The 27,351-nt window shown below is 36.9% G+C and overlaps 1 protein-coding gene across 1 annotated transcript; it reads left to right on the forward strand.

Annotated features, from left to right (window-relative positions):
• The first annotated feature begins 13,421 nt into the window (after positions 1–13,421).
• Positions 13,422–21,104, forward strand: LOC108997280. Its single transcript, XM_018973477.2, has 9 exons — positions 13,422–13,441; positions 16,564–16,752; positions 17,039–17,151; positions 18,229–18,307; positions 18,555–18,583; positions 19,011–19,104; positions 19,638–19,727; positions 19,836–20,025; positions 20,607–21,104. The coding sequence occupies exons 1-9, from the start codon at positions 13,439–13,441 to the stop codon at positions 21,017–21,019; spliced, it is 1,200 nt and encodes a 399-aa protein (XP_018829022.1). The 5' UTR covers positions 13,422–13,438; the 3' UTR covers positions 21,020–21,104.
• Positions 21,105–27,351: the final 6,247 nt, after the last annotated feature.

Genomic DNA, 27,351 nt, shown 5'->3' on the forward strand with positions numbered 1-27,351 from the left:
CCAATTCTCCCAATACTTACCTAAAACATAACTTTGGACGGTTTTCTAGTTAGAACAAGTGATCATGTACTATTTACATTGAAAGTCCCCAAGTTTTAGCTGGCACTGCTAGATCAACATTGATCTTATCTTAGTAACAAAATATTACATTAACTTTAAGGAAACCACTTCGACTAGAAATGATCTCAGCCCAGCCCCACTAAATGATTCAATATTAGAAGGACGAGGTAGGAAACAACATTGAACTGAAATGGTGTCCAGATGAAGAGAAGAGGTCTGTTCCATTTTATGCGTCTTCTTTTCCAATTGAAATCAATGTCAACGATGTATACATGACAGTCAATGTATATATGTATGGGATATCATCTTGTTAGGCACTAGGCTACTGTACAGTTTACTTACTTAGATCATTACCTTATTTACTGATTATTTGTAGGTTGTAATTAAGGGGTTTCTTGGCTATTTAATGAAAAGGAAACCCTCCATTGAGGGCCATTGAAACCATTTTGACATCGTATTAGAGCCCTCAATCTAAAGTCAATCCTTGGTATTTATGGGTGATTCGGGCTATTGATTTTTTTTTTTTTTGGTTGGGTTTCTCTTGTGAGACTCATTCTTGGTTTAGGGCACTAACCTAGTTGGTCTTCTCTGTTCTGGTTTCTGAGGTGCTTTCCCTTTGACGGCGTTTCTAGTGTTGTCGAAAGTTTCTGCCTTGGTTGTTGGTGTTTTCTAGTGCTGTCAGAAGTTTCTGTTCTTGGTGGTTGGCATTTTTTGGTACTCTTGAGCTATCGACGCCTTTTGGTGTTGGTATTTTTGGTGATCAGAGTTTTCTGTGGTAGTCATGTCAGGCGAAAACTCAAATGTTCGCTTTAATGAAAAGAATTATGCAAGTTGGGAATTTCAGTTTAGGATGTTTGTAAAAAGGAAGGAACCATGGGGTCATTTGGATGGGTCTTCTACGGCTCTTACTAATTCCAAAAAACTTAGTTCATGGGCCAGCAAGGATGCCAAGATTGTTTCCTAGCTATTAAGTTTTGTTGAACCACATATGGTCAACAATCTTCGTTTGTTCACTACTTCTAAGGAGATGTGGGATTATTTCAGGCGAGTTTATCATGTAGACAACACTGCTCGGAAGTTTCAAATAGAGTTAGAAATTGCCAACTACAGACAAGGTAATCTTTCTATTGGACAATTCTATGCTGGATTTCTTAATCTGTGGAGTGAATATTCTAGGATAGTTTATTCTAAAGTTCCAAAGGAAGCCTTAGCAAGGCTGCAAGTTGTCCATGCTGAGAGTCAAAGAGACCAATTTGTGATGAAGCTAAGACCAGAATTTGAGACTGCGCGGACTAGTTTGATAAACTGTAATCATGTTCTTCCCTTGGATGTGTGCTTGGGGGAATTATTACGAGAATAACAATGTCTTGCCACTCAACTTGGCCTAACTCAAGACACTGTGACTACTGAGATGGTTAATGTGGCATATGCTACTCAATGGAGAGGAAGATTCAAGACATACATAGAGTGCTACAGTGGCAAGGAGTTCGGGCATATTGCAAAGCATTGCATTAAGAAATTATGCAATTACTGCAAAAAGGAAGGGCATATCATTAAAGACTATCGCGTGCGACCTCATAATAGACAAGGTCAAGCATTTCACACTGCTATCCAATCCAATTTAGCTGTTGTCCCCTCTGTTCCTACTCCAAGACAGCAACCTACACTCGATTCTTCATTTACTCTTACACCTGAGATGGTCCAACAGATGATTGTCTCCGCTTTCTCTACCTTTGGCCTTCAAGGTAAGAGAATCTACTCATCTCTCCTTAGTTGGTTGACTCTGTGGCTTCCAATCATATGACTGGCAGTACAAATGCTTTACATGATGTTCGTAAGTATAAGGGTGACCAGCATATTCAAATAGCCAATGGTAGTACTCTTCCTATCATTGTAATTGGAAAGTTGGGATCTTCTTTCAACAATGTATTTGAATCACCAGAATTATCTACGAATTTAATTTTTGTTGGACAGTTGGTAAATAATAATTGTGAAATTCACTTTACTCGTAATGGTTGTTGTGTGCAGGATCAAGCGTTGGGAAAAGTGATCGTGAAAAGGCCTAAAGTGGGACGTTTATTTCCTTTACAGTTTTTCATTCATAATTTTGATTCCTTTGCTTGTACTGTTGTTGCTAATGATAGTAATGTCTGGCACAAGAAATTGGGGCATCCCAATTCTATTATTTTGACTCATCTTATGAAATATGGTTATTTGGGGAATAAAGATTCATTTTCTAATATGACTTCTGATTGTAGTTCTTGTAAACCTGGTAAGAGTAAATCTTTACATTTTCCTTTACAAGGTAGTCAGGCTTCCACATGTTTTAAAATTATTCATACTGATGTATGGGATGTGAGTCTTGTAATTTCTCATGCTCAGTACAAGTATTTCGTGATCTTCATTGATGAATATAGTCGTTTCACTTGGAGATATTTCATTCGATCTAAACTGATGTGTTCTCCACTTTTTAGGCTTTTGTTGCTTTTGTTGAGACCCAATTTTTTGTTTGTATTAAGATACTATGCTTTGACTTTGGGGGGAATACATGTCCAATGAGTTTCAAAATTATCTCAAAACCAAGGGTATTGTCTCCCAAAGATCTTTTCCTTACACTCCCTAACAGAATGGGGTCGTTGAGTGTATGAATCATCATCTTTTAGATGTTGTTTGTACTTTGTTGATTGAATCTTCTGTGCCTCCTAGGTTTTGGGTAGAAGACTTATCTACAGTTGTTTATTCAATTAATCTTCTACACTCTCAAAGTTTACAATTTGACTCTCTGTATTCTCGTTTGTTTGGTGTTGCTCTTGAATATTATTCTCTTCATATATTTGGCTGTTTGTTTTGTTCACTTGTCATCTATCGAACGTCACAAGCTTACTGCTCAGGCTGTTTGGTGTGTCTTCCTCAGGTATAGGTTAGCATATAAAGGGTTTGCGTGTTATGATGCAGATGCTAACAAACTCCGTATCTCTTGAAATGTGGTTTTCTTTGAAAACCAATATTTCTTCTAGTCTTGTGTTCTTAATGATTCTGCTTGTGTTCAGCTTCCTATTTTTGATGATATGTTTTGTCCTCTTGAACTCTTTAAGCTTGGGGTTGTGTACCAAAGATGTCACCCACAGTCTCCACTGCCCCTTCCTAACACTGAACAAGCGTCTGATCTCATCCCACCTAAACCTCAATGGTCCTCTCGAGTTTCATGTCCCCCGGATAGGTATGGGTTCTCACATACTGCTCATCAGGCTACTCTTGAACTACCTCTGTGCCCAAATCTTACTTTTAGGCTTCTACTCAAGCTTGATGGCGGCAAGTTATGCAAGAAAAACTTCAAGCTCTTCAGGACAACCACACCTGGGATATCGTCCCCTGTCCTGATAGAGTAAAACTCATTGGATGCAAATAGATATATACTGTTAGAGGACATGGTTGTAATTAGTATAGTTCATGAGTATACAATGGTCATTTGTATGTAGTATGTATAGGATGTTGAATGTAAATGAAAATACGAATTCATTCTCTCTCTCGGTCGACTACATGGTATCAGAGCAAAGTGTAGTCAGTTAGTGGTGGTTGTGCGACGGAGCTAGTGGTGCTTGTGGTTGTGCGACGGAGTTAGTGGTGGTTGTGCGACGGCGCAGTGGTATCACCGTCGTTGTCTGTGGTGGTTATCGCCGGCGACGTCGTTGTCGTTGGTGGCTGGTATCTGTTTCAAGTTTTTCCGGTGACCTCAGGTGCCGTCTCCGGTACTGGACACCAGAATCAAGATCGCCGGCGTTTTCTGTGCACACCGGTGTGTCTCCCGTCGTCATTGGCTGCCGGAATCCCTGTTTATCGCCGGCGACGTCGACGTCTCCGAGTGGTTGGTGGCAGGTCTCTACTATCCTGTCCTCGACTACGTTTGCCCCTAATCCGGAGTAAGGTCTTATTTCTATCCAGTATAACGTATGTTTGGTAACATGTATACGGTAAACTTATTCCTGTTTAGGATAAGTTATCCTCATTCGGGATAAGCTATTCCAGTTTAGGGTTAGTTTTTAAGCCGGTTCCGGAGATACCCGAAACGCACCCGATACAGGCCGAAACAACCCGGTATATACCCGAAACAGAGCGGTTCAGACCCGATACAGGCCGGTTCAGACCCGAAACAGGCCGATTTTGAACCGATACTTGCTTGTTTCGGCCGGTACAGGCTTGTTTTGACCAATACAGATCCGAAATTTGGGTTTTTAATCCCAATTTTTCATCCATATTTCATATGTTGTGTATTCTTGACTCCAAGTTGAATTGTTGTGATACTTTTCTCCATGACAACTAAATTTGAGTCAATGTCTCTTGCACCAAACATTAGTATGCCTATGACTTCGGTGAAGTTAAATGGAAAAAACTATATGTTGTGGTCAAAATCTGTTGAAGTGTTTTTGAAAGGCAAGGGTCTTTGTCGTACTCACTTGATTGATCCAATGCCTAACTCAGCTAGTTCTACATTTGCTCAATGGGAGCAAGAAGATGCTCAAATACTGTCCCTAATGTTGACCAGTATTGAGCCTAATATTTGCACCAGCTTAATACATTTTGACACTGCTCAAGAGGTGTGGAAGCATCTCAAACAGATGTATTCAGGTGCTGGGAACATAACCCGTATTTATGAGTTGTGTCAGCAATTCTTTGGGTTGGAACAGGGTGCTTTGGGCCTAGAAGAATATTATTCTCAAGTGATAAGCATATGTGAAGAACTCAGAATGTATCAACCTATCACTTCTGATGTTTCAAGTATGCTAAAACAACGGGAAGATTTTAATGTTGTTCGGTTCCTTGTTGGATTAAAACCTGAGTATGAGTCAGTGCGTTCTCAAATTTTGGCAAGTCCACAACTTCCTCCATTTCCTGATGTGTTCTCTCGACTTCAGCGAGCCACATTATCTGGACAAGGATCTCAGTTTTCTTCAGATCAGAGTAATGAGAGATCCGCTTTAGCTGCCTCCTATGTTGCTCCCGGTGGGCGTGGAGGCCGGAGTGGTAGAGGTGCACGTGGGGGGCGTGATACCAGAGGTAATCGCACTCGAGGTCGTGAATCTCGTAAGTGCACTCATTGTGGTCGCACTAACCACTCGGTGGACTATTGTTGGGATCTCCATGGTAGACCATCTGGATCCGTTAATCAAGCTATTTGCCAAAATGCTACATCACCGTCAACGAGTTCCGACCCGACTCCAGAGATGATTAGCATATCGAAGGATGAGTATGATCAGTTTTTGGCTCGCACACGAGCGACTTCATCTTCCATAGCTACTCATGCCCATTCAGGTACAGCGTCTGCCTGTCTTGTCTCATCTACTCAAGATCCATGGATCATCGATTCAGGAGCTAATGAACATTTGACCGGTTTGTCTTATTCCTTATCTAAGTTAGATACTTTGACATCTCCAAAGAGTGTTACTCTTGCTAATGGTTCTCTTGCTAAAGTTACAGGCATTGGATCCACTAAGCTCACCGATTCTATATCCTTGTCATCTGTTCTATATGCTCCTAGTTTTCCCTTTAGTTTGTTGTCCATTAGTCAAATTACTCAAACTCTTCAATGTTCTGTGACATTTTATCCCTCTGTATGTATCTTTCAGGATCTCAAGACGGGGAAGAAGATTGGTACGGGGCATGAAGCTGGTGGTCTGTATTACCTTGATGTCAAACAGTCACCCACTCGAGCCCTCACATCCTCATCATCTGCTTTTGAATGGCATTGTCGCCTTGGACACCCATCTCTTACTCTTTTGAAACGTCAAGTTAGGAATCTTGAAAATGCATCTTCCTTTCCTTGTGAAGCATGTCAGCTTAGCAAACACCATCGTGTGTCTTTTGTACCTCGAGTTGATAATCGAGCATCTAGTTCTTTTGAATTGGTTCACTCTGATATATGGGGACCAATCAACATTGTATCAAACAAGTTTCAGTATTTTGTTACATTTGTTGATGACTATTCTCGTATGACATGGTTGTTTTTAATGAAGGCACGATCTGAACTTCTTTCCATATTCAAAGTCTTTCGGAAAGAAATTAAAACTCAATTTAGACAAAAAGTTCAAGTTTTGCGTTCTGACAATGCTAAAGAATACAAATCTAGTGCCTTTGATACTTACTTAAGTAATAAAGGAATTGTTCATCAAACTTCATGCGCTTATACACCCCAACAGAATGGGGTGGCTGAACGCAAAAATCGACATTTGTTAGATGTAACCAGAGCACTTTTATTGCACATGCATGTTCCTAAACGTTTTTGGAGTGATGGTGTTCTTACTGCGTGTCACCTTATTAATCGTATGCCTTCGTCAGTCCTCGATGGTTCCTCCCCATTCTCCATCTTGTTCCCTTTGTCTCCACCTTTTTCTCTCCCTCCCAAAATCTTTGGGTGTGTTTGCTATGTTCATAACCTTGGCCCAGGCTTTGATAAGCTTGATCCACGTGCTACCAAGTGTTTCTTTGTTGGTTATTCTCGGACTCAAAAAGGATATCGCTGCTATAGTCCTACTCTTAGACGTTACTTTACTAGTGCTGATGTCACCTTTTTTGAGTCCATACCCTATTTCTCGACAACATCTTCAGTTGTTGAGTGTGATCCTCTACCATTACCTACTCTTACCCTTTCTCCTGCACACTCACCCACTTTTACCCAATCCTCCTCTATTCCTTCCCTTGTTCCTTTACAGGTGTACTCGCGTCGTGTGCGGCCCCCGGCTCCCATGCCTCCACCAATCTTGTCTCTATCTTCAGATCCTGAGTTACCTACTGCTTCAGACTCTCCACCTATTGCTCTCCGAAAAGGTACTCGTTCTTGTGTTACTCAACATCCGATTGCCAAATATGTCTCTTGTCATGCCTTATCTCCATCTTTTTCATGCTTTACTTCTCAACTTTCAAAACTTTCTGTTCCTAAGACAGTTCATGATGCTTTATCTGATTCGGAATGGAGGACAGCTATGAAAAATGAAATGAATGCTCTTCACCATAATGGGACATGGGATCTTGTTCCTCTACCACCTGGTAAACACCTTGTTGGTTGTAGATGGGTATATACAATCAAATTTCATTCTGATGGGTCTGTTGAACGTCTGAAAGCCCGCTTGGTTGCTAAGGGTTACACTCAAACTTATGGCATTGATTATGATGAGACTTTTTCCCCAGTTGCCAAAATTTCTTCTATTCGGGTATTGATCTCTCTTGCTGCTAACTTGGATTGGCCCTTATTTCAGTTGGATGTTAAAAATGCATTCCTCCATGGCGACTTAAATGAGGAAGTGTATATGGAGCAACCACCTGGGTTTGTTGCTCAGGGGGAGTATCGAGGTACTGTGTGCAAATTAAAAAAGGCATTATATGGTTTGAAACAATCTCCTCGAGCATGGTTTGGGAGGTTCTCTGATGCTGTATTAGCATTTGGTCTTCATAGATGCCAAACAGACCACTCGGTCTTTCACCTACACAGTGATGCAGGTCATATTTTGTTGGTTGTATATGTTGATGACATTGTAATTACTGGGAGTGACTCAGCTGGAATTGCTAGGCTGAAACAATTTTTACATGATCAGTTTCAGACAAAAGACTTGGGCAAACTTAGGTACTTTCTTGGAATTGAAGTCGGTAGATCTAAAAAAGGTATTAACCTATCTCAAAGAAAATATGTACTTGATCTTCTGGAAGAAACTGGCATGTTAGGTGCACGACCTATTGACACTCCTATGGACCTAAATCGTAAACTCTTGAAAGATGAAGGTGAGTTGTTTGGAGATCTGGGTCGGTATCAAAGACTTGTTGGAAAATTGAATTATCTTACTATCACTAGACCTGATATCTCTTATGCAGTGAGTGTAGTGAGTCAATTTCTACAAGCGCCCAGGGTCTCACATTGGGATGCTGTAATCCATATTCTTCGTTATCTTAAGCGAGCTCCTGGCCTTGGACTATTGTATAGACCAAATGGACACCTTAGAATTGAAGCTTTTTCAGATGCTGATTGGGCTGGATCTCCTTCAGATAGAAGATCGACTACTGGATATTGTACCTTTGTAGGAGGTAACTTGGTTACATGGAAGAGTAAGAAGCAAACAGTAGTAGCTCGGTCTAGTGCAGAAGCCGAATACAGAGCAATGGCTCACACTACTAGTGAGCTAACATGGTTGCAACACTTTCTTCAAGAGATTGGGTTTCCAGCTCCTGTCCCTCTTCAGTTATTTTGTGATAACCAAGCTGCAGTGCATATTGCATCTAATCCTGTATTCCATGAGAGGACTAAACACATTGAGATTGATTGTCACTTCATTCGGGATAAGATACTAAGTGGTGACATTTCTACACCCTTTGTGAAGTCTGCTGATCAACTTGCAGATATGTTTACCAAACCATTGTGTTGTAGTCGGTTAAAGTTTATTTGTTCCAAGCTAGGTTTATATGATATATATGCCCCAGCTTGAGGGGGAGTGTTAGAGGACATGGTTGTAATTAGTATAGTTCATGAGTATACAATGGTCATTTGTATGTAGTATGTATAGGATGTTGAATGTAAATGAAAATACGAATTCATTCTCTCTCTCGGTCGACTACATATACCATCAAGCTACGACCTAATGGCACTATAGAGAGGTATAAAGCTTGATTGGTGGCTCTTGGGAATTGTTAGGAGTATGGCCTTGATTATGAGGAGACCTTTAAACCCGTGGCCTAGATGACTACTGTACAAACTATTATGTCTATCGCTGCTTCTAAAGGATGGTCTTTTCAGTAGATGAACGTGAAAAATACATTCTTACATGGGGATTTGAAGGAAGAAATATATATGACTCATCCTTGTATGTTCACTCACTCCTCTTCTGAGGTTTTTTGGTTGAAGCGGTCTCTGTATGGATTAAAGCAAGCACCGCGTGCATGGTTTGAGAAGTTTCGTGCCACTCTTCTTGATTTTTATTTTACTTAGAGTCGGTTTGATTCTTCTCTCTTTCTTAAGAGGACTGCCATTGGACTTGTTGCACTTTTAGTATATGTGGATGATATTATTATCACAGGGTCTAATCCTCAGTTGATTGAGCAATTAGAGCAACATCTCAAAACTACCTGTCATATGAAAGATCTTGGCCCACTTCGGTATTTTCTTAGTCTTGAGGTGCATTCTTGTCCCAGTGGTATGCTTTTGCATCAGCACAAGTATACCTAAGAGATTCTCACCTTGGCTGGTCTTCAGTCTGGGAACTTAGTACTTACACTTCTGGAGGTCAATTTGAAGATTTGTAAAGAGGAGGATGAACTATTATCTGATCCATCCTTGTATCAACAGCTAGTATGGAGTTTGAATTATTTGACAATTACTCAATCAAATATTTCATTTGCTATACAGTAGGTCAGTAAGTTTATGTAGGCTCCTCGTCACTCTCATTTAGCAGCAGTACGACGGATTCTTCGATATCTCAAGGGTACGTCTATTAAAGGGTTATTATTTTCTACTGGGAACTTCATACAGTTAATGGGTTATAGTGATGCTAATTGGGCCGATTATGTGGATACTCGCTGTTCAGTTACTGGTTGGTGCATGTTCCTTGGTGATGCTCTTATTGCTTGAAAGAGTAAGAAGCAAGATTGCGTCTTGAAGTCTTCTACCAAATTTGAGTATCGTGCTGTGTTGTTAGCATGTTCAGAGATTGTGTGGCTTCGGGGTTTGTTAGGAGAACTTGGTATCTCGCAGCTTACTCCTACTCCTCTTCATGCGGATAACACAAGTGTTATTCAGATTGCTGCCAATTCAGTATTTCATGAGTGCACCAAGCACATTGAAGTAGATTGTCATTCCATTTGTGAAGCACTTGATCAACTTGCGATTACACTTCCTCACATTTCCACCGAACACCAGACTGCTGATGTCTTTACCAAGGCTCTATCTCGCCATCGCCGCCAATTCATGATTGACAAATTGATGCTTTTTGATCTACCAACATCAATTTGAGGGGGGATGTCAACGATGTATATATGACAGTCATGTATATATGGCAGTCAATGTATATATGTATAGGATATCATTTTGTTAGGTACTAGGCTGCTGTACAATTTCCTTAAATCATTACCTTATTAACTGATTATTTGTAGGCTGTAATTAAGGGGTTTCTTGGCCATTTAATGAGAAGGAAACCTCCATTGAGGGGCATTGAAACCATTTTGACAATCAAAATGTATAATTATATGTTTGTCTCCATTCTTTATGCCTTTCCTCTCTACTTAAATTTTTTTGTCTTTGCAACGTGTATATGAAACATTGAACCCATCCATCAATCTCTTACAAGTGTTGTAATGAGAAATTAAGAACACAGGATCATTTGCTACCTTTTACGCTTTAGTGGCTTCCCATTAATCCACGTTTTACCATTATTTATGATTTCAGATTTTAAGGACCAGTTAAAGAACTTGTTATATTATTTATGTCTCGGAGAAAAAAAAAAAGGGTTGTACTCATTGATCTCGGTAGCTCATTTTTAATGAACTCAGCAACTCGATTTTTTTTTAGTACCACCTACTTTAGATCAGTCTTCCCATTAAAAACTGAATTCAACATGGCAAAAGAATGGAGTCACCATTCACCGTTGAACACATTTTTGCATTATGACTAATACAATCTACTTCATTTCTCCATGGCTTGAAAAGAAACTCTCTTTTATATGCCCAAAATGATTATTGATAGCGATTGTGTGAAGTTTTGGCCAGATCCTCTGTATGGAAGTTCTGGGAACGTCATTCAACTTTCAGTTTCTCTACCGAGAATAAAATAAGTTATTCCCTTCCCATCTCTAATCATTAAACTTATCGTTCTCTTTGGTATTGAGAATGTTGATTGCCTATTTCCACCAATTCTCTCTATTTTATACCAACCTGTTTCTCTCAAAAGAGCAGTCAAAAGTTCCATTTCTTCCTAATTTGCGAGCATGGTTAATAGTTAGCAGTTGATCTGCAGAAAATCATTACTTGCTTTGAAAAGTGATCCTACCCTTCAAATCTTATAAACTTTCTTTACCTGCCATACACTAGAGCACGCCCTAATGGTATTGTGAACCAACTGTGACGTTTGATTCGTCATATATTTTTATATATGTTGTTAATATTCCTACTGAAGTTCCTATCTTTTATAACTGAGGGTGGAAAATTAGAAAAGGTGAATATGTTGCCAAAGAATTTCCAAGACCCAGAAGAACAAAAGCAGATGCTCAACTCCTTATCCTTCGTACTTCAATAGGCTTGCCGGAGTTTACATGCTGTCATTGACAAAGAACCACTTGATGAGGAAGAAATCATATACCCAGTTAAGGTAATGGTAGTTGCTTCAGATGTTAGAAATAAGAAAGAAGAAGTTCAGAAATCATGATCTTCTCTGAAAGAGACCTCTCAGCAAGAGTCAGCGCGGATTGCCTATATGATAGAGGCCCAGCAGAAAGGCAAAGGCGTGTCCATCTCCTTGGAGTATCAAAAGGAAGAACTTAATGAAGAATTCAAGGTGATAACCCCCCGGCTGACACTCAGGGGGTAGTTTCACGCAATGGGCAGGTCTTTTCAGAATTTGGGCAACTTCAGCAATGTTCTAGATCCAAAGGTAGTGTTGATGGTGATGGAGATTCTTATTCTTCACGCGGGCATAGCTCATCATGTGGTAGAAAATCAGGCGAGAGGAGGACCAAGATTGAGAAGACTATCAGCTTGCCTTGTTCTCCAGCAACACTTTGCATGGAGCCTAAAAGATGCTGCTAAAAGTATTGGTGGTAGGAAACTAACCATTTAGATTAAAGTCAGAAGTACCTGATACAGTATAAGTTTATTATCTTACACACGTAAATTTATGAAAATTAATTGTTCTTATAAAAAAACATTATTAAAAGTGATCCAGTTTCTAAAGAAAATTTCTCAATGTGTATCTTCAGCAGAATTTAAGCTGCATTTTAACAGAACTCAAACCCTCGATTAAGCAAAAATAATCTAATAACTTTGTTCTTAACTCATCCTTATACATATATGGATCAGTTAGGTTCTAGCAACTCGTTTTGCTTGCAGTGTGCCCCAACGACTCTGAAAAGGATAGGAAGGCAACATGCTTTACGCGATACCAATGATTATTTTTTATTGGCGATGCAGAGTATAAGGTTGGTGGTGGACTAATATCTAAGCTACGAGATACAGTTGCGAAGGCGATGGCAGCAAGCAGAGTTTGATGATCTTGACCAAATTGAAGAAGGGGGAGATGCTGAAAGAGAACGCCAGGAGGGAGAAAGCAGACACCAAGGAGAAATTGAGAAGCTTGAAAAAGGTGGCTCACACTAATTGATTCAAGATTTTATTCCAACCTGTCCATCTCGTTCTGTTTTGTTTCACCACACGAGCTTTTGAAAGAATTATTGAGGTTTAGACTAGCTCAGGCAAGTGATATCTATCAGGTGCCTCGCATCTGTATCAGAGTTGCATTATACTCATCTGTATCGAAGACGTGAGGAAGAGGGTTTCGGGGGAGAAGAAGGGTTACGGGAGGAAAAAGGTTATAGGGGGAGAAGAGGAAAGAGGGAAAAGAGAGAAGAGTTTACTTGGATCTGTACTTATTGTAATCTGTATAAGCTGGCGACGTGTTTATTTTTCTCTGGTGGGTGTGAAAATGAAAGTTATACCTAGGACTAGGACTGTTCATCCGGGCCGGATTTTTTCCCGGCCCGGTCCGGAACCCAGAAACCGGGTTTGAAACCCGGTACCCGGATTTTTTTTTATTTTTAAAAAGCCGTTTTGATACCGGTTATATTCATCTCCACCCCCCGCGTCTCTCTCGCTCGCTCTCTCGTTACGCTGCGAAAACCAAACACAGAAACCCCCCTTGAGCCCGTGACGCCGTGAGCCGTGACCCCATAACCGTCCGCCGCTCGTCCTCGCCGCATCTCGGTCGCTGCATCTCGGTCACCGTCGGCCTTTCCCTCTAGGGCATTGTTCACTTGTTTGGGTACTCTCTCTCTCTCTCTCTGTGTAACTATGATTCTGTGCGTCTTGCTTGCTTGTACTGGGTAGAGTACTGGGTTTGGTTTTAATTGTTAGGGGAATATCCAACTTGATTTTATTTGTTGGGTTTGGTTGTTCTAACTTGCTTGTAACTATGATTCTGTTGCATTGTTTTGTTGCCTCTCTTTTTTTATAAATGAGGTTTTGAACAAGGTTAATTTTATTTATTATATCGGGAGAGTAGGTTTGCACTTTTGTTGGGCTTTACATTTCTGAAGTTTAATTTGCAACAGGACATCTCCTGTTTATAAAATTCAATGGCCAGTGTTGCCTCATGTTGGCAATCTAGACCCCTCCGTTTGGTAATGGAGCAGACAACATGGTACGTGGAGACGAGACTACCTAACGTAGTTTGGTATCTCCAAAGCAAAGCAAAACTAGTTGTAAATTCGAAAGTTGAGATCATACTGTCAAGAAAATCCATTCATTAGAAGCATTACAACTTATATAACTGCTAAGGGTTCCCAATAAGAGAGATCGAGGAATTTAAGAATATATTACGGAATTTTCATAGTGTTTGACTGTTTGTAATGTGGTGTTCTTTATGAAATAGCCAAGTCTGATTGTCGTTCTATTTGGAACTGTAGGACAATTGTTTGTAAAAAGTACACTATTAGAAAGTCAAGTGAGATGTTTTGTAATGTGGTGTTCTTTACGGAAATAGCCCGTTTTATGCATAGGTTACCCAAGCTCAAGAAGAAAAGCTCATAAATGATCCATAAGAAACAATATATCCCATGAAATAAAAGGGAACAGTGCACTAAAAGACCTCATTAAAAGAAAATGTTGGTCCTAAACCATACACCTCATTATTTATGAATTATCTGTTTGGTTTCATGATTCGTTTGACTTTGAATTGTTTGAAAAACATTCATGACTGAAAAAGCATTGGATGTTTTAATAAAATTTCCAACTGCATATAAATACCTGTGAATGAATTAAGTTAGCTTAGTTATCAGCAAATTCATTGTATTTATTAAATTGTATGTTAAGTTTTACGAACTTCACACTGAAGTTACCCTAAAAGGTCAAACTCAAGTATCATCTTATCTTTATTGTTAAGAAAATAAGAATGATATGGAGTGTATGTAATTCAAAAATTACAATTTTAGGGGCTTTTATCCGGAACAGGCAATTTATATGAGTTTCAGGATAATTCACCTATAAATTCACCTATAAATTCACCTATGAATGTTTCCTCGGCACAACACCTTAAACACACATACTATCAAAAGGATTATTAATAAATCAAAATATCACAAATGAAAGACACAGAAAGTGAGAAAAACAAACAAAGGTTACCATTGAATGATCAAATAAGATAGCAAGCAAAAATGGTCTTACTCTTGGATTAGCTAGTTTTGGTCCAAAAGTACTTCAAGTATAACAGCTTGGTCATAAAAAGACAACACCTGCATATTGAAACAAACATTACTGCATTACAATGTTTAATTGTCCGAGCATAACAGCACATACAACCATCTAAGTTTCACCACAATCACCCAATGCAGTTCTAATGGTCTGCATCAAAAGAGAAAAAAGAAGGAAAAAAACTCTATTTGTTTGTGCATAAACCTTTATGTGAAGGTCTATACACAAACCTTTACGGAAATAGCCCGTTTTATGCATAGGTTACCCAAGCTCAAGAAGAAAAGCTCATAAATGATCCATAAGAAACAATATACCCCATGAAATAAAAGGGAACAGTGCACTAAAAGACCTCATTAAAAGAAAATGTTGGTCCTAAACCATACACCTCATTATTTATGAATTATCTGTTTGGTTTCATGATTCGTTTGACTTTGAATTGTTTGAAAAACATTCATGACTGAAAAAGCATTGGATGTTTTAATAAAATTTCCAACTGCATATAAATACCTGTGAATGAATTAAGTTAGCTTAGTTATCAGCAAATTCATTGTATTTATTAAATTGTATGTTAAGTTTTACGAACTTCACACTGAAGTTACCCTAAAAGGTCAAACTCAAGTATCATCTTATCTTTATTGTTAAGAAAATAAGAATGATATGGAGTGTATGTAATTCAAAAATTACAATTTTAGGGGCTTTTATCCGGAACAGGCAATTTATATGAGTTTCAGGATAATTCACCTATAAATTCACCTATAAATTCACCTATGAATGTTTCCTCGGCACAACACCTTAAACACACATACTATCAAAAGGATTATTAATAAATCAAAATATCACAAATGAAAGACACAGAAAGTGAGAAAAACAAACAAAGGTTACCATTGAATGATCAAATAAGATAGCAAGCAAAAATGGTCTTACTCTTGGATTAGCTAGTTTTGGTCCAAAAGTACTTCAAGTATAACAGCTTGGTCATAAAAAGACAACACCTGCATATTGAAACAAACATTACTGCATTACAATGTTTAATTGTCCGAGCATAACAGCACATACAACCATCTAAGTTTCACCACAATCACCCAATGCAGTTCTAATGGTCTGCATAAAAAGAGAAAAAAGAAGGAAAAAAACTCTATTTGTTTGTGCATAAACCTTTATGTGAAGGTCTATACACAAACCTTTACGGAAATAGCCCGTTTTATGCATAGGTTACCCAAGCTCAAGAAGAAAAGCTCATAAATGATCCATAAGAAACAATATACCCCATGAAATAAAAGGGAACAGTGCACTAAAAGACCTCATTAAAAGAAAATGTTGGTCCTAAACCATACACCTCATTATTTATGAATTATCAATTTGGTTTCATGATTCGTTTGACTTTGAATTGTTTGAAAAACATTCATGACTGAAAAAGTATCGGATGTTTTAATAAAATTTCCAACTGCATATAAATACGTGTGAATGAATTAAGTTAGCTTAGTTATCAGCAAATTATTAAGTTGGTAAATTACCATGTTAATTTTTATCAATATAATTTTGGAAATGAAGGATTTCGTAGTTAAGTTCCTGATTTGGATCATTTCGTACCTCGTATTTACATTGCACAATAAAAAATAAAAATAAAAACACTATTATCTCTAAATTTTCTCTGATTGAATTTTAAAGCAATAAGTCAGTTGCTTTGGCAAAATATCCTTGCTATTGAATTTAAAAGCAGTGATTAGGATTTACGAATCTACCTAGCATATCAGATACATGTTAAGATCAGACAAAAAAAAGCATGCCACTCTGGTCTCTACAGTCTAAAGCTTAAACGCCTGTTATTTCTTACGATTTTTCTGTTTTAAAACCTTTTAGGGCTAGAAATTGTCATTGCTTAGTTTTTCAACGTTGCTGTTTCTCCTTTGAATGATTTCAAACAACGGAAATATACTGTTGGATCTTTACCAAGATCGTGGTGACTGTCTTTCATTTCCTTTTTTCTGCATATAATTAATTTTATGTTAGGGAGGTTAATCATTTTCATTTGTATATCTTTAAGTAAATTATTTATGTTTTGTTTTTCTCCAGGAAAGTCTTAGGCTGCTTAAGCAACCTAGATGTACAGGAGACTCCATGGGTTCAGAAATTGATACTCTCAAGGAGAGGTTAACATCCATGCTTGGTCAACTCCAAACAGAGTGTGGCATTCTTGAAAGAATGGCGTACAAGAACAAGAACCAGCATCGCCGTTGCTCGTATTTCCAGTATATTTTGAAGGTTCTTATTCTTTCCTTTAAAGATGCTTACCCTTTTTCGGTTTCTGCTGATGAAAATATTAAAAAAGAGAAGGGATTTGTTACTAGTATGTGCTAAATATGCAAAAATCTCACTTCAAGTTTGCCAAATAGCTTTAAATTGGCCAAGTTCGCCGGTGAGATTTAGTTGGGTAGCATACAATGAGTTTTTTTTCCCTACTTTAGCAGCCAAATAGGGCACTGGATTCTACTTGTTATGGAATTCTTATTGATTTGGGCACTTTTCCTTACTTCTTTTGTGATGTTAGGTTAGGAGGGATCTAAGGCTGCTGAAATCAACTAAATTGGAGGAGTTAGTAGATTCTTGCTTTTTGGTTATCACTGGAAAGAGACCTAAACAAAAGCTGCACCTTTTAGAAAGGTAAAATTTTCGTTATCTTATATTAAACCTCTAATTAATAGGTGGGTTGTATCATGAGTATCATGAGCTTGCAAATACTTTGATTAGTGTTTATTTCCTGTGAAACACAATGCATGTATATGTAACTGTATATTATGGTTGTCTTCACCTTAGAATTGGGATTGTTGTAAAAAAACTAAGGCTTTCCGCTAAGCCTTAGTTTGTTTATGCTTATGCTAAACCATAGTTTTTTAATGCCTTTCATAGTAGGGAATGGTATTTGTAGTTTACTGAAACTAAATCAGCATCATGTATTTGGGAGTTCCTACTTATAAAAAAAATGTATTTGGGAGTTCCTTTTGAATTTGGTACAACTTGGTAAGAAAATGTCCATAAATGCTCATACGGATTTTGATGAGCATGTATGAATGTTGGCTCTGGTAAGGATAAGCACGATAGTTCATGGATGAGAAACACAATACATATCTTAGATTGCAAACAATTAAACATAATGGATTTGTCTGCATATAAGAGAGCATTATCAGGTGACAAAAAGGGTTGAGTCACCGATCACACATTTAGAGTAGTCATGATGACTTCTGTACTTTTATTAACGGGTTTCAATAGAGGGACGAAAGTTGGACACTTTCCATTTTAAAAGAAGAGGGATGCTTTAGAGATGGAGGTCTAAGGCATGGATGCATAGGATCGGGTTTTACCATGTAGAGATAAAATCTGTTGGATGTAGATTAGGTTTAAAAATCTTAAATGCACTTGTCCTATATTGTTTTGCCTACTCCTTGGCCTACCATCTACCTTCCTATCCCCATGCTATTATATAAACTGGAATGAACAAAATTAATCCAATTTGTTAGTATTGTAATTGGATCAAAGTACCTTCTCTACCGTCTGAACTGTAATTGCCTTTTTAGTTTATTATGGCATCTTAAAATCAGTTTTGGGAATAAAAAAGATGAGCTTTGACTCTTTCTATCTAGATATGTCATGCATGACCTCATTTCCCAATATTTATGAGATAACCTCATCTTTATATGGGCTATGTGGTTAGTTTCTACTTATTGATTCATTTTGTCCCAGTTTAAAGAGGAGAAAATGTGATGGTGGAAAACATAATTTCATGGAACGACTTCTGGGAGCTGCACGACTACTCTCACTGGTACGGTCATGCTTTTCTCTTATGCTTCCCATCTTCTTTGCCCACCTTGGTCACTGAAGTTATTACTTGTTCTCGCTGCTGCCTTTTCTATTCCAAGGTTGTTTTGACTAAACATGGACATCTCTCTCTCTCTCGTATTTAAGCTACTGAAGTAGAGATTTCATCCAGATGTTTTTTCTTCATCAAGGAGCAGTTTTGTGTGGATTTCTTGAATTTTGTAATCATATGTGCCTTGTTTTTCATGCAGATTGTTGAGCCAATATTGATGGCAGCTGCGTATCCTATTTATTGGTTAAAGAGTTACTTGTCCATATTGTTTATAAGATCGAATATTTGTTTTTGAAAGTTGTCCTTTTTTCATATACATGTTAGAGCTTTTGGCTGTACTTCAACTCCTATGACTCCTTATTTTCTGTTATCAAGCATCTACACAAACACAAAATTTCCCTTTCTTATAATTATCGCAAAAGAGAAATATTTACATTTCTTATATTTTACCACCTTTTCTTGTGCTGTTGTTATGTTGGTGTACTCTGTGGCTTTAAAACTTGCCAACAGATTATTTGCCAGTTAATGCAAGAATAGTTTTTCAAGCTTTTTTTTAAATAGATTTTCGGAACTTGCTTCATGTGATACATCTTTTCTTTTCTTTTTTTCCAAACAAGCAAAAAAAGTATCATTTTCATCCTTGACCACTCCGCAGTGAGATATCTATCTTGCTTGCTCGATCCTTTTTCATGGGATTTTCTATGACTATGTTGGCTCTGCTCGCACGCCTTCGAGTTTTGGTTCAGCAAGTACGTATGTTTCGGGTCTTGTTCTTGAACTTTTTGAGAGTCGACCTTTGCACTTTTAAATTTTTAGTTAGTTTTAGGCATGTCAACTCGTTGATCCTGTTTATCTATGTAACAATCCCATCTTGAATAACCATATTCCTGGAGGATGAAATTTGGATTTTTTTATTAGTAAATTTGGATATTATATGAGAAGAATAAAGTTATAGATGTATGGCATGGTTACAGAGGTTATTTACTGGCAGCATTTAGAAATTGAAATAAATTGAACTAGCTTTGGTTTCAGGCAACAATCTCACCTGCCCGACTAACAAAAAGTATTTATTATTTTGGGCATAAACGTTAGCAATCTGCAGAAAAGATAGTAGTCTCCTTGTGACTGTCCTTTAGGAATAAGTGTATAAACGCTTATATTGATGGGTTAGCATTGTGGAGTCTTGACCTCTTAATTCTTATATTTGTATTGGAGCTGCCTGCTATCAGTATGCAACTAAGCTAGTCTTCCAATTAAACTTCTATTTATGTTCCTTGTACAGATACTACATGATGTAGTTTCAATATTCAACATGGTTTATTCTATCTCCCAGAAGAAGCAATCTGTGAAGATAAACCAGGAAGGAATTGAGGTTGGTCCACACCTCTTAATTCCTTTGGTCAATTTCTCTTTTTAACGCCTTTTTACTTATAAAAGTTTTTATAAGTTACTTTTTCTTGTCCTGCTATGACCCGTTCAGGTCTTCAGGGAGTTTTATCCTACCAATGAGGAAGTTGTTACCTTAGAGTGTGTATGGAAATCAGATAAGTTTGTATTACTTGAGAGGATGTGTAAGAGCAATACTGGAAGCCCAGATGAGGATCTTATAGAAGATGCATCTTTGGGAGCATCAGCTGTAAAGTATCTAAATGTCGAGTCTTTTCTTGGAGGTAAGCATATCTCGTGTTTTCTTCTGATCCCCCCCTCCGCTTGATCATTCACTTTTTCTTCTTTCTTTCTTTTCTTTAAAAGCCAGCTTCGGTTGTAATTACATTTTCCCTACATCTTACTGCTTATGGAGCAAGAATATCCCTTATTCATTCACATGTTTCTTTACACCTTATGCTTTTCTTATTCTGATGTAATAAGTTTTAAGATTGCTTCCTATTTTGTGCAAGTCATCAGTAAACGGTGGCTTTTTCTGCTATTGATCAGCTGAAATGTGGCTTGCTTGCATAGTTTTTCATTTGTTGCATTAGATTTATACTTTTAAATCAGAGACCAAGACTAGCAATCCCCATAAGATGAACTCTAATGACATTTATTGCCAAAGAGTGACTTCATTTATCAGAGTCAAGATGAGTAGAGTACAAGCGTCGAAGGAATCCCATATACCCAGGATTTATGATACATTAAAAGTACATTACTATGTGCATGATAGACTACATTATGATGCATGTAAACTGTGTACCATTATTAAGGAGTCTTGATGCTTTTACTTTCTAGCAACTCCTGAATGTCTCTTTTGTAGACGATGAACTTGTTCCCAAGAAGGTGGATTCAGATCAAATGGGTGAAAAAGGTCCATCTCACGTCAAGGCACTGAGGACTGATTTGCTCGCAAGCCCTCCCATGGAGAGTGACAATAGGAAGGCAGTTGAAGATTGTAGGGAAGTTGGAGATGTTTCAGGAACTGCAGCCACACCTTGCAAGAAACTACTGCAGGAAGTGAGTTTGCTTACAGCCTCAAAGCCCTCTCCAAGTTCAAACACTTCGATACTCAAATCCGGGTCAAGAAAAGTAGCATTCGTCTCTGTGAAAAATCCTCCAGCATTAACGGGTAATGTGAAAGATCTGCCAGTACCTGGCTTTAAAGGTGAGGACAACGCAGATCCATTTTTCAGCTTGCTCATTGATGGAAATGTGAAGGATAGTCTCCTCTAGTTACTAATCCTTTGAATAGGATTTTTTTTATTTTTTTTATTTTGAATGATAGTATATTTTTCATATAATTCTTCGACTTCTCTCATCCGTTCAATAGGAAAATTTATAGGTGAATTATCCTGAAACTCATGTAAATGCCTGTTCCGGATAAAAGCCCCTAAAATTGTAACCAATGAATTCTTTTAAAAAACCGCTGAATCAAAAAAAAAAAATCAGAATAAAAGAAAAGAAAACAATTGAGACAATGTTTTTGAATTACATACACTCCATATCATTCTTATTTTCTTAACAATAAAGATAAGATGATACTTGAGTTTGACCTTTTAACTTTCTTAGGGTAACTTCAGTGTTAAGTTCGTAAAACTTAAAGCCATGATTTTCGTTTCAACGACTTAGGTATTGTAACCTCAACATACAATTTAATAAATACAATGAATTAAGGAGAGAGACCGAGAACTCTCTCTATACAAAATCTGAATTAAGAATTACGGTTAAAATTTAAAAACTTTACCATGAAGTTACTTAATTCATAGAGAAATGTCGAATGCCAAAACAAATTATAATAATTTACTTGTCTTGTTAATGTGATATATTAGATTGTAATGTCTTTTTATTGTAAAGCAAATATGATGCAAGGCATTAAACCATATTAGTTTGTAAATTTTTTATTTCTAAGATTTTTCTAGACTTGGCACTTTCTTTCTTAGCATATGCAAAAAGAGTTTACACCTTTCACGCTTCTTTAGGCATCTCTTTGTACATTCATTTTATACGTATTCATTCCTTATATTAATTTATGAGATAACTGACTTCGTTTGTTTTCATAAAAAATTTTAATTCATCTCATCTCATTTAATTATTATAATTTTTTAAAATTCTTACACAAAATAAAATAAACAATTCAATTTTTTCAACTCTCAAAATAAGAATAAAATTAAAAAAATATATTCTAATAATATTTTATTCAACTTTTTAACTTTTTAACTTTTTTCTTAATTCTTATCTTATCTGTAAGAACAAACGAGGCGTTAAGATTCGCTGCATTTTCATTCTCTATGAGGGAGGGTCAAACGCTGGAATTTTGTTTTGTTGGAATCTCTCAAAAATAGAACCAGTCAACCATTAATATAAGAAGGAGCAACTTATTTTTTATTTTTTATATAATTTCTAAAATGATAGGGAGAGCTAGAGACAGAATGTTCATTCTGTCTTGTACCATAATAAGTTCTCCTTGATATGAAGCACAAATTGAAATGTCAGGCAACGAATTTGGTCTTGATGAAGAATAACTGAAACCTCTAATTGAAGTCTCCTTTGTCAGAGAGAGTTCTGGCAAGGATCTAAACTTCACAAAAAAATATATGTAATATTAAAATGTATTAAATCACAATTTCCTACCTACCCATTTTCATAAAACTTGATAAAAAGCACCTCCAAAACATTTTCATTGGACTGAGTTGTACCGAATCAAAGTTATTTAACTAGATTTATAAAATTAAGGACCCTAATCATTCTTTGGACCATCAATACCGAATCAAAGTTCCAATATGGCATTAAAGAAAAATAAATTAAAAGTAAGAAGTTCTATTATGTTCATGTACTCAGATATTTAAGTGCAATTTACCTTATTGAAAAACTAAAACCAGAAAAGGAAGTTTGTAATAATAAGCATATTAAGTTAGATTATTTCTTCTTCTTGAGTTTGAACCCTAAACAAATACTTAAGCTCAAAACAAAATACTGAAGTTAAAAATAGTTTGCTTAACAATGTAATAGACAGCCTCTGTTTTAGTCTGTTTTACATGGCATTTTGTGTTAATCATACGGGAGACATAAAACAATCTGAAGACTAATAAGTTTTATGTTGATGGTATTAGACACATATTACCAATTTGGGTAGTAGGGGCCTGGTGCCACTACCATATATGGAATGTTGAGATTTTTTTTGGTGGGTTAAGTCTGCTTTTTGTCAAATCCAAGGATCAATAAAATGGGTTGAAATCTTTGGACTTTATTTATTTTTTTTTATTTTTTTTATCAAGAAGAAGAAGAAGAAGAAGAAGAAGAGGAAATCTTTGATGACTAGAAATTTTTAAAATGTTACTTTCTATTCTGTTCTTTCATGCATATTTTGGAAGCTTTTGAGTGATATGATATCTAAATGACTAGAAAGGAAAGTTGGAGAGGAGCCATCACAATAATGTTGGCTGGGCAAGATTTGATGCCTGAGACACAACATTGATGAGATTTATGCATGTAAATAGTAATTGAAAAACAAAAGATGCTTAAATATTTATTTTCTGGGCATTGTGTTTATTAGTTGTCCTGCTTTGTTTGTCTTACCAACAGAAGTTGTTCACATAGATTCATATTTTGTGTACATGCAACCTATTGAGACTAGAGTTCATTATGTTGACTGTTGAGTGTTAATCGTTAGAATAATCCAGATTATATTAGTGTTTGATTATTTATTATATTGTGTTTGGTATTTTTTATTACTCAATAACAGATGGAAGAAAATTCTGTGAGTTGTAATATTGGTACGACTCAAGGGATTGGTGGTGACTCATCGTCTATTCCAGTGGATATGGAGGAGCATGGGAGTCTTCCAACTCATTCATCCACATATACACAACAGACTTCCCATTCCATTCCACCTTTACCAAATAAAAAAAAACACCTAGTAACCAATCGGTGGTTTGTGAATAATTTACTAAAGTGCAACCTATTGACCACGATAACCCAAAAGCTCAGTACAATTATTGCGCTAAGCTATACAGTTGCCACTACAAGAATGACACTTCATCTATGCTGCATCACCTCCAGAATGCATGTGAAACTTCCCCTCTTAGACTTAAAGGAGTTGGAAAAAGTCAATCTAGTGTTAAGAGGGATGCAGAGGGAAGAGTGTGTAGCCCACAAGGTATAGTGAAGTATGATGCAGAAAAACTTAATGTGTCAACCGCTAAATTTTTTATTAGGTGTGAATTACCTTTTAGGCTAGTGGAGCATGAAGGGTTTGTTGAGTTCGTGACTGATTTAGAGTCTCGATTTACTTTGCCATCCTGAATTACTTTAAAAATGGATTGTATTAAATTGTATAACGAATAGAAGATACAATTAAAGAAATTGTTGGATGATCAAAGAATTTGTCTTACCACCGATACCTGGACGTCGGTGTAAAATATGAACTACATGTGCATTACCGCACATTTTATTAATTGCAATTGGAGATTGCATAAAAAAATATTTAAGTTTTGCCAAATTCCTGACCATAGGGGTGAAACTATTGGGAGTGTGTTAGACTTGGGATTGCATGAATGAGGTGTTGATAAAATTTTGACCATCACAGTTGACAATGCCTTCTCAAATGATGTTGCTGTTGATTACATGAAAAGGAGAATAAAAGACAATGATTGTACTATATTGGGTGGTGAATTTCTTCACATGCGGTGTGCTGCCATATATTGAATCTGATTGTTATGGATGACTTGAAGGATGTTTATGAATTTGTAACAAAGATTAGGGATGCCGTCAGGTATGTGAAATCTTCGCCATCAAGATTTGCGAAGTTCAAGGTTTGTGCGGCAAAGGAAAAGATCATTGGGAGAATGATTTGCTTGGATGTTCCTACTAGATGGAACTCCACATATTTGATGTTGAGTACCGCTGAAAAATATAAACAAGCATTTGATCAATTTATTTTTGTGGATGAACATTTTGTGAACCCCACTAGTGATGATTGGAAAAATGCAAGGATTTTTGTAGAGTTGCTGAAAATTTTTTATGATGTTACATTGAACATTTCTGGTTCTTTGTATGTGACTGCTAATGTATATTTTGAACAACTTTGTACAATTGAAGATGTATTAAATGATATGTGCTTGAGTAGTGATATTATCACTTGTACTATGGGCATAAATATGAGAAGTAAATATGACAAGTATTGGGGTAACACAAATAGGTTCAACTTAATGATATATGTCGCTTTTGTGCTTGATCCACAATACAAAATGATGGCAATGAAGTTTTGGTTGCAAAAGTGCAAAGGGTATGAGTTGGCAGATAAGATAGAGGACAAGGTTAAACTCATTTTAGGCCGCTTGATCGAGCAGTATAACACATTTCGTGTGACTAGTGGAGGGAGTTCTAATGTGGCTCAAGGGAGGCCAAACACTAGTAGTGGGGGGAGTTTTAATGAGCCAACACTGCCTCCGACTAAATTTCAGATCATGTTCACCAAATTCCTTGAGGAGCAGGGTGTTATGGCGTTTAGATCGGAGCTAGATAAGTATTTGTCTGAGGCATGTATAAATAACTTGTTCGGTTTTGTTCTCTTAGATTGGTGGAGAGTTAATGCCGCCAATTATCCTGTCCTTGCTGAGGTAGCACGTGATGTGTTAGCAACCCTCATTTCCACTATTGCCTCGGAGTTTGCATTCAGTACTGGAGGACGAATATTGGATCCTTTTAGGAGTTCATTGTCTCCAGAAACTGTCGAAGCTCATTTTTTAATATTTTTTTAGATGATCATCTAGCTTCATTTTCAACAGAAGATGTTGTGAGTCTCTCTTCCCATTGATGCTTTTTTAATTTGCGATGCACACAACACAAGTGTGGAAAATGAATGTAGATTTCTTTAATTTTTGGAAGTTTTAGTTATACCAAATTCATGTACAGCAAGCTTAAGTCGTCGTTTCTTATAATTTCAAATGCCATTAACATTTTTGTAAACTAATATGATTACTGGCAGTTGTTGTATCTTTTTTGCAGAAAAGGCAAGGAAATGGGTGATACCATTAATAGGTAAGAGCACTAACTTTATTATTTTTCACGCAACAGCAAATAAATAATGGCCCCTGCTTTTCTCCAATGCATGTTGTCTGCTATAATCCCAGATGATGGACATATGAACACGATGCATAAAAAAACTTTAGTAATAAAGACAACTAATTGGGATGCACACAACACAATGGTATCAAAGGCTTTGATAACATATTAGAGAAATAGATCCGCAATAGATCTGTGTTGTTCAGTGAGTAGAGTAACACACAACAGGAAAGTAAAAGCTATATGGAAGAAAAAAGGTGTACAGAACCTTATATACACTGAATGAATGATTTTTTTACAGAGAGTCTATATTTATATATGATGCGTACCAAGCTCTGCACAATAGCTAAATCTGATACAAAATCAACGCATAAATAAACTAAATAACTAGCTTACTGTACTCCTAAATATAATTCTAATACACAATATTGATCTGCACAATTTACCAAAACTCACAGGCACATCATGATGATTATGATTACACGCATATATATATATATATATATTTCACAGTTAAAAGAATGATCAGATTTGCAAGGATATTCAATCTCAAAGCTGCAGGTTCCCCATATCTTTAATTAATTGGTTGAATCCTAGATAGATAGATATCTGAACAATGAACCAAGCACCCATGGACAAGCAAAAGCCGGTCAGCAGGAGATTGCCACGAACCCAATGATCCTTGGATGACTTCGCATGATGAGCCCAGCTAGAGTGAGGACTAAGATGCCTGATATGGAAAGCTTTTCCATCACAAAGACTAGCAATTAGTACTCCTGCTACACAAACAATTGCCCCCATTGCCTTTAATTTACCCTCTTGTATTCAGCTGAATAGATGGCAGTTTCAAACTTTAAATTGAAGCATTTTGTAATTTTCATATATTATAATTTTGTGTTTTGTAATATAATGTAATGTAATTTAATTTAATATGTAGTGAATTGTATTATTGCATGCATTTTACATGATAATGCATTTTAATGTTTTGGAAGGTTAAAAGTAGTTGAGGAATATATTACATGTACATGATCATCTAATTTCTAATTAAATATATATATTACTAACTTTTTGAGCTTTATATTTTTTTCTGAAAAAAATAGATAATGTAGGCTTTTATTTAAAAAAAAAAAAAAAGCGGGTTGAAGCTGAAACCCGAATTTCCGAGTTGTAGAAACCCGGGTTCATCCGGGTTCCGGCCCGGGTCATAACCCGGGTGTACCCGGGCCAAAACCCGGTCCGGGTTTGGAGCCCGGATTCCGGGCCGGGTATAACAGTCTTAGTTATACCCTACCGGCCTCAAGGTTTTTCCTTTATTTAATTCTTCTCCTCTAGGGGTTGGATGAAGATTACTTAAAACTTATATCTACTTTTTTTTGAGTAATTTATATCTAAATTTTAATATATGCATAGAATGAACCCTACATTATTGTCTAATCAAATTTGATATCATCAAACGGATTTAAATGTTCATTCAATGTTTGAATAAAAAAGGAGCCAAGAAC

This window comes from Juglans regia, chromosome 13 (assembly GCF_001411555.2).
Source record: "Juglans regia cultivar Chandler chromosome 13, Walnut 2.0, whole genome shotgun sequence".
NCBI lineage: Eukaryota > Viridiplantae > Streptophyta > Magnoliopsida > Fagales > Juglandaceae > Juglans > Juglans regia.

Excerpts from the sequence above, each read along its gene's own strand:
- LOC108997280 (XM_018973477.2), top strand. Across the intron at positions 16,753-17,038 it reads ATTTCCAGTATATTTTGAAG|GTTAGGAGGGATCTAAGGCT; the intron begins GTTCTTATTCTT and ends TTGTGATGTTAG. Across the intron at positions 19,105-19,637 it reads TTCGAGTTTTGGTTCAGCAA|ATACTACATGATGTAGTTTC; the intron begins GTACGTATGTTT and ends TTCCTTGTACAG.